At 34.7% G+C, this 9,085-nt stretch overlaps 1 protein-coding gene across 1 annotated transcript; it reads right to left on the bottom strand.

Moving 5' to 3' along the window:
- Window positions 1–1,858: 1,858 nt before the first annotated feature.
- LOC121409566 lies at window positions 1,859–4,733 on the bottom strand. The gene is made up of 4 exons (XM_041601478.1): window positions 4,627–4,733; window positions 3,998–4,061; window positions 3,075–3,365; window positions 1,859–2,258 (listed from the first exon to the last, which is right to left on the bottom strand). Exons 1-4 carry the CDS (start codon window positions 4,636–4,638, stop codon window positions 2,134–2,136), a joined length of 492 nt encoding a protein of 163 aa, XP_041457412.1. The 5' UTR covers window positions 4,639–4,733; the 3' UTR covers window positions 1,859–2,133.
- Window positions 4,734–9,085: the final 4,352 nt, after the last annotated feature.

Below are 9,085 nucleotides of genomic sequence, written 5' to 3' on the forward strand. Positions count from 1 at the left end.
ATCAAAGCTATTGCTTCGATACAGTACACGTATGTGAGAAATTATACAAATGTGTGAAGCTATACATGTACAACAGCTTTGGCAACTCTTTTATTTAAATATTGTAAAGAAATGGATGAAGAGAACAATGGTTCGATTCCCGGCAGAGACATTTTTTCGGCATAACCAATTTTTCCAAAGGGTAGATAGCTCTGGGGAACCTTGATTTAAGCTACGTCTACCATTGTTCTCTTCATCCATTTCTTTACAATATTTAAATAAAAGAGTTGCCAAAGCTGTTGTACATGTATAGCTTCACACACATATATATTCGCTTTTTCTTTCCTATTCTCTTTTTTCCCTTTTCAATGATGATTTGTTTTTGTTTGGTTTATTTGGGAAAGCCCCCAGACCCCCCCCCCCCCCCCCTCTGTACGTACACCACAGCTTTTAAAGAAATCTCTCTTCTAATTTTCACCGCTGCGACCTGCAGGAATAGCTGCTGTTTCTAAACCTGTTGGTAAACTGACGCAAGTGGCAGCAAACAGACACAATGAAACGGCGAGATTGAACTTGGTAAAAGAGAACTACAATATTTGTTCAAGGTAAATATTATTTCAACATTTCTATATCTTCCGTTTGGTAGTGATCACTTTTTATCATTACATTTCATGGATAACATTGGCGAAGGTCCAACAAATAGGAAAAGTGTTTTCAATTCATTTTCAAATTCATTTTAGAATTTTCATATTCATGATTAATGACACAAATGGGAATATACTCTAAACATTATTCATGATTACTAACAGTGATATAAATAAGATATATTGAGAATGTATAATGATAAATCCATTGCCAAAATTCATTACGCCTAGCTTTGATGCATCTTAGCTCAGGAAATGCACAAGAGAGATGATTTAGAAATGAAAAATAGATCATACTAAGCCAAACTGCCAACTTATTCCACATTAGTCAACGGCTTGTTCTATTTTCATAAGTGGAAAGAGGAAACAAAGAGGTTTCATGAAGAGGGGCCCACACTACATATAATCGTGTTAGCAATCACACATGTTTTTGATGCTTTTAACATCACGTTTCAAAATAATTTATGAATCATTTACCCCTCTTTCTATTTCTCATTTTGACCTGATTAGTTTATCCATCCCGAATTAATTTAGCCATTTTCGCCCTCACTTTCTTCCTATCTCTCACCCTTCTCTCTTTCTAGAAAAGGAAATACATTTATTTTCACTATTCTATCTTAACCCATTTGCGGTTTCCTTGTTATCTTTATTTTCTTGCGTTTCATTTCGCATTTCTTTGTTTCAATAAAAGCATTGAGAAATGATGCAACTACTTATGCCTATGATTGGTTTGTGTGTAGGTGGGGGGGGGGGGGGTACGCTGCCATTACTTGGGGGCACCATGCTCATCCTTTCTCTGTCAAGTAGCTCCATGCTCATATAACAAAATTCCACTCATGGGGTAGGCCTAAGCAAGGAAGGTTATCAAAATCAAGGAAAGTTGTATATTTTTTCAACCCTACCTTCTTTTGGGCTATCGGCGCATTCTTTTTTCCTTCTCTCTGTGCTCTCTCTCTATCTCTCTCTCTCTCTATTTCTTGCTTCCCTTCTCTCTTTCCCTCTCCTAGACACCCCCATATGCACTGATCCTAACCTGCTTCTTTTCACTTCAGTTTGTTCTTCCCTTAGCTCTGCATAAAATATCTGTATTGCTTGTTAATTCTCCTTTTGTAAGTCTCTTTCTTCCACCCGAGTTTCCTGCATGCCCCATGATTCAACGACTACCAGTGCGGCGTCTTTCACATTCTTTTGTAACAAGCGAAATAATCATACAAATATAAAACGTACACTTTTCTATGTTTTAAACTAGGTAACCTTTTAATGCCGATGTCGTGTAACGATCAATACCAAAATATACAAACATACATCATTTTCAAACATTAATTATCCATATTGCGAATAAGAGTATCCAATCAGAATAATACTCTACTGCAATATCTTATAAAAACCAAAAATATAAACAATATTGTTAAATTGCACTCAAACGCAAGACAGTTGTCAATCAGGATCTTGCTATTCAAAGACGATTCATCCAAGGACCCAGGACTGATTGATGAAGGAATAAGTGTCTTTACTGGAAGGCTTTAGCCCGTCCGGCTGGGGTGGGGAACTCGATCTCTGGTCCCTCTGCCCCCTCAGTGGTAGGCTCCGTTGTAGTGGTGGGTGCTGTCGTTGCCTTTGATTGTTTTCTGAGTTCTGCAACATTATAAGGGAGAACAAATAAAGCATTGGAAACTCAGTGGTGATGTAATTAAGTGATAGCTTATTTCTTCGTTATTGGAAGATGTTTATAGAATCCTCATTGATATTAAGCTCCCTTTGTATTTTTTATGGACTGATCGATTTATTTTTTTACTGAAAATTCGTGCCTTTGTTTTGTCAAACTCAATGTTCATTTTGCTGAAACACAATTCAAACTTTAGAATCTTGAATGAGACGTATATGTTATTCTGTGTTTTATCATCATCATTAATACTATTGCTATTATTATTATTATTATGATCATTGTCATCATCAATGTCGAAGCGCCGTGGTGTAGCTGTTCTGACTCTCGCCCTGTAATCAGATGGTCGTGCGTTTGAATCCCACCATGGCCTAGTGTCTTTTGGCGAGGCGTCAATCCACACGGTAGGAAACAACCGTTGGTTTAGCAAGTGTGTGCCTACATGGCCTTACAGATTGCTTGAAATGCTATGATCCAGTGACCGGGTAATGATAATTGTGAAGCGCTTGGAACGGTCGTAGATTGATAAAGCGCTATATAAATGCCAATTATCATTATTATCATCAGCAACAGCATCATCAATATTACTAGCATTATTTATACTTAGAATTTCCATCATTATTTTATTGTTGTTATCATTGTTAGGATTAGTTATATAATCTCGCATTATTGTTTCAATTTCAAGAGTTCATTAATATTATTATGACCATGGTTTATATATTTTTTTTTTCATTTTTGTTCCGGATTTAAAAATAATAGAATATGAAACGAAAAAATAGGACACTCACTGGAGCAGAAGTCGACGACCTGAGGTTCATATTCACTGCAAACCAGCTCCATGGCCGCACAGTCACCCTTAACAATCTCTGGTTTGGAATCTTTCATGTAGCAAATGCCGCCATTATTGGCCATGTCGAGGTAGTCTTCAACGATGTCACCGTCGTAGCCTGCCATTTCGAACTGTTCGGCGTAGTCGTGGACGTGATCGATGACCTCGGAGTCGCAGCGGTAACCTTCGCCTCGTTTCTTCTCCATGTATCCAGGACAAGACTTGATAAGATGCTCGTTGACACTCAATTCTAAAAAGGAAAGATATGGTTCGTGATGTTCGTTGTGTTATTGTCGGAGAATATAAAGACATGAATAGGGGGGCAATTGCCAGAAAATGAATACAAAAATAAAAGGAGTGGTTGGAGTAGGCTAAGTTATAGTAGTAGTAATGTAAGCAGTAATAAAATCAGATTTTTGTTATTTATTAATTAATTGTTAATAGATCTCGTGCATCGAACGTACGATCGTATGAATGTAAGATCTGGCACTCATATCATCAACATACATAAAAGAAACCAATTATGATTGTATTATGAGTGAATTACAGTAATGTGGATCATAAATATTATCTTTTCAAGCTTCTTAACCTATTTTAACGTCTTTTTTTGCACAAACACTATTTGTTAGATTCTCATCGACTGAATTCAGAAAAAAAAACGTTCGATTAATATTTTTTTAAACAAATGTTTAATACTTTTTAGCATGTCTTATGTAATTATATTTTCTGTCTTTTTTCAATGGTGTTTTTTTCTTGAAATATAATTTGACATGAAAAGAATTATTCATGAATCATCTCTGCAACATTTTCGCACGTGATCATGAAAATTTATTGCACGAAAAGTGGGGGCAGGGGGATTTCGCCCCTTGTTGATGTACTTACTGAAGGCTTCTGAGAGGCAAATACATGATACTGACAGAAGACACAGTGAGATGACCAGCTTCATCTGAAAAGGGTAAAGAAATGAAAAATACCATGTATATACTAAGGTAGATTAAACGCATGCTTTGAACATGAAAAATCCTAAAGCCCCAACCCCCCCCCTTCCCCTTCCCGTGTATGACGAATGTATAATTCACGGTTGAATATATTCCAGTAAAGGTTGTGTATTATAATATTTTAACGCTGTCACCATGGGTGGGTGGACAGAATATTCAAGTATTATGAATCTATTGAATTATTATCACTGCCCCTAAAAAACTATTAAGTCTCATGATTGATGTAAGCTGCCAGGGGCTAAAGAATTATATTCATTTCCACAACAACAGCAAAGTAAATACATTTTGTACATCAAAAACGTTATGAAACATAAAATTAAAGAAATGCAACAATTCAAACAAGATTGACCATCGTGTAAACGATTTGAAATTACCACCAAAAAAATGTGGAACCGTCCAAAGTGCGAGTGAAGCATAATCTTTCTTGAAAAAATATAAATAATTAATATGCCATGATTAAAGGAAATAAAAAAAGAAAATAGAGAAATGATTATATAATTTTCTTATATTTACCGTTGTTGCCATTTTGACGATTTTCTCTATGATAATTTGACGCAGATCCTCACTTTCTTGTTTTAAGGTTCCTTGATATTTTATCGTCTTCAGTAGAATGATGAAGAGTGGAGAGCGATCTTATATTTATACAATTTAAACCGGAACTAGCTAAACAAAAATTCGAAGTTAATTCATTCACTGAAAACAAACATTCTTGAAAAATGGCTACACGTGTTTGATTTAAAATAATAAAGCTCTGAGCAAGGATGTTTTGTTGATGCATAGCTGCAGACAAAGAGTACTATGTCCACGTCTTATGTTGACCGCCTCTGTTGAGCTTTGCGAATAATCCACTAGCCTTGATTCAGTTTCCCCCAAATCATTAGTTCTCTGTATAATACGAATATTAATCTCCTCTTGACCTTTGAGCTTAAACTTCGAGTGCGTGGATGCATTTTGTCAAATAGGAATATAATGGCATAACTTTGATGTTGTATTTCAACAAATGCATTCCTGGTCAATATATAGGCGTGGTCAAAAATTAAAAAAAGCTGAAAACAATATTTCACTTAAGTAAGAACAATCACCGGCTTTGATTTTGTCATTACATCTGTTACGTATATTCATGTGACTAATGTTTGTTCGGTCGATGATCGCTCCTAGCCTCACGAATGCCTATGCATTATTTGACGGATATTTGAAATTAATGACCAAACCTTCACGGATGGTAATTTCCGCCAAAAATTATGTGTTTATTAAGTAATTTTTGTTGCCGTCGTTTGAATCATCATTATCACTGTTGGTTGTTGTTGTTGTTTATAGTATATGTATGTTTGCTTGTTTGTTCATTTCTCTTTCAGTTTATGTCTGCCTTCATAGGGATTGGCGTGATTCCCGGATACGCTTCGTTGTATGAAGGACATGAATATGCACGTTTACCTTCTGCATATGAAGGGAGAGTCTGTACACACCCAAGTAACTCTGACAGGTGGTGTAGAACGAAGGATTATGGGGGCAGCTTTCTCACTAGCAAACGTGAAACACGAAGGATAAAAAGTGCTTCAACTTGAATTATATATACGTTTTGATGAAAATTAATAACTTTATAGAAGCATTGATTTATTTCACAGATACATGCATCCATTCTAGGGCTTTACGAACAGCTATTCCTAAGGCGTTCAGAAGCCATCTGCACGGAGTTCCTATGAGTTCGTAAGCCATATGTATAATTAGGGGAAATGATTGACTAATCCGTCATTATCTTGACACATTGCAGATGATTTTTTTCTGAAACCCCATATTTCAAACTAACACGTATACAAGTATTCAGATGAAAAGATTAATTTAATGATTACCATAGTCAAGTGTTTATGGTAGTAAAGTAGGCATATAGCGTATTTCTAAAGATCTTCACCCTGACGAAAAATTTGTTGTAAAATTACCAAAAAAAATATTGGTGAAGGTGAATCCTTTAAAGATTAAGTCAAGGTGATTTCTTGAATATTTGATTTATGACTTCATATGCGATATGCTGCTTATGTTATGTAATATATAATGAATACATTAATGTTCTTCAGTCATTGTTTCATGATGACTGGGTTTACAGGAGCGGGTGTGAAATAATTTTCTGTGTATATATGTACTGAAGCTACAATGAAAACTATTTATTTCAATGTCTTGGATGTCTCAATAGATGAGAATCTCAGTGTGATTGTACACATAAAAGTTCCAAAACTCTCAAAGTATTATTCAACAGTCTTTACCCTTGTTTAGTATGGGGGATACTGTGCCAATAACCAATTAGATCGTGTAAACTACAAGAGAATGTGCCGTCCATATCATTAGCAATGAAAATTTAGATTCCCACTGTGCAAATCTTTTTTAAAGACATACAGATCTTTCCTGATTTCTTTGAAATATAGGTTGCTTCATTTATGTCCTCGTATTTCAAAAACATCTTGCCTTCGAATTCCAATGTACTGTATCTTTCAGGGCTAATATTTATTACAATGCACAAATATATATATATATATATATATATATATATATATATATATATATATATTTGGAAAACAACTACACCTATTGTTGGAACAAAATGTTGGAATGACATTCCAAATGTTATCAGAATTATGCCCAGTCTATTGTCTTTCAAACATAAGTATAAATTGCATCTATTCGCTCTATCTCACAAAATGCATTGAGATGACCTTTTCCTACTCAAATATTGTTAGTTTTGTTTTATTTTACTTGTTTATTCTGATTAACAACTCAATGATATTATTTCCGGGACTAGCCTTAGATATAGGCCCTTGGCCTTTGCTAGTTCCCCCCTTAGTCTCAATTGTAATATGTTCTCATTAATGTTTAACTTTTGATTTTTATTTAAATAATTATTTTGCGAATTTCGATTGCATTGGTGTTTTCTATTAAAGCTATGTAAAATAAATGAATTGAATTTGAATAGTACATTAGAGAGGACAAACATGTAGAGTGCGTATCAATAAATAGTTTACACTTTAGAAAAAGTCCCAGGAATTGAAAAATATAATTTGTTTACATATATTCTTCGGTTTGGGTCTCATCTTTCATTCTTTCATATGAAAGTTAAAATTTTGACAAAATGTTACACTTGACCTGCGTGAGTGAGCACTGCCTATTTTTGTAAAGCTCGCAGAAACTGGTTTGCGCAGAAATGCTTATTTTCACGCTGTGTGAGAAAAAATAGGTGAAAACAAAATGTGGTACATTTTTCATACATTTATTTTACCTTTTTAGATAGGTTAAATAAAACAGATACATTGAAAAATTTATAACAACATTTGAAAATTGGTTTACATGTCTTGTTTATCCACACTTTCCCAAGCTTGACAATTATTAACAGAAGGAAAATCTAGCCATAAGCCATTTCAGGATAAGTACAAAGCAGATATAATTATGATGGCCTCAGCATTTGGGGAGGTGGTGCAATGACTCTCTGTGAAGTGTTTTGGGCAAGAAGAACAAGTTAAAGAGGTAAAAATATCTTTAAATCAATCTTCTTAGCTAAAATCCGTGTGTTCCTCATGATCAACGTCTAATCTTATTCATATAACTATTTCCGAGTTCTATGCAAATCATTTTTCACGAACGTTTCAAAAGTGGTGCTCTCTCAAGCGGAAAGATTATTCGACAGCTACATCGCCCCTTGCTTAAAGAGATCTGTACCAATATTTAAATGTGGAAAAGGCTTCAGAGTATTACACATATGTAATTCTCGAGGATTATTTCCAAGTAAAGTGTAAATTTTTTTGTTCGCACTGTATATTATATCGTATGATAAAATACATGAATTATTAAGTCCTTCATTCACTGCATGTAACTGAGAATATTACAATATTTCCTTTTATAATGAAAATCACGTGTTTATTCCTCCTGGATTATGCATATCATTCTTATTACCAAATACGTAAACAAGAGTAATTGATATTAAAGATAATTAAAAAACACTATTGGAGAGTGAGGATCTAATACATTTGGATACAACAAACAGGTAGACATTAACAGAACTTTTGAGTTTCGATAAAATATCTATAAAATACCTATTTCGCCAATGTTTTGGATGCAACAAACCACGAGCCAGAATTCTACTGGAGTTTTGCATATCAATTCCAAAACTCATCTTTCAATAAAATATTTAATAAAAAATATTTTGTCAATGTATTTATGTCCTAAGCCACTCTGATTCTTTGTGAGGATCGAATTTGGTGAAGAAGGGGGAAAAATCTGGTTCGATTCTGCCCAGGTTTCATTATTACAATGAGGGAAAAAATACTTGTTTGATTAACAATTTTCTTAACAAAATTGCTACAATTACATAATATTGGTCTAGTTTCATATTCCATGATGGAATTCTTTTTTAATCAGTTGAATTCGCTCATTTTGTTAAAGATTTAGATATTGCTCAAACAAGATGCTCTGTGATAATTCACGCATAATCCGATGCATATAGACTCTTTTTCAATACTCAAACCTCTGTTTCACCTTCTCCTTCTCCCATTTGCTTCCTCAGACACACACATATGACTTTTCTCTCCCTTTTCCTCCCTTCCTTATTTATTGCCTTCTTACCGGATTCGCATTGCTCCCTGTCTACATGGTCTATACCTCTTTCTCACTCACTCGGCATGCCTCTCTTTCACGTTTTCCCTCTCACATTCGCTTTCACACACACACACACACCCTCACCCACCCTAGAATACACTCACTCATCTGTGCATAAACAATGTATAACTTTTTCTTTCTTTCTTTCTTATCTTCGTCTCGGACTCATATTGCTTCATTGCTCAATCTAAAAGTTTTTTTTATCCGTCACTCCGCACCATTCTCTCCTCCCCCCTCCCTCCCTCTCTCTTCAGGAAATGTTCACTGTATGTTACTTGACATACTTCACATTTTCATTGCTGGACAACATTATACAATCTTAAGAGACTCAAGA

The sequence above is a fragment of the Lytechinus variegatus genome, chromosome 2 (assembly GCF_018143015.1).
Source record: "Lytechinus variegatus isolate NC3 chromosome 2, Lvar_3.0, whole genome shotgun sequence".
Lineage (NCBI taxonomy): Eukaryota > Metazoa > Echinodermata > Echinoidea > Temnopleuroida > Toxopneustidae > Lytechinus > Lytechinus variegatus.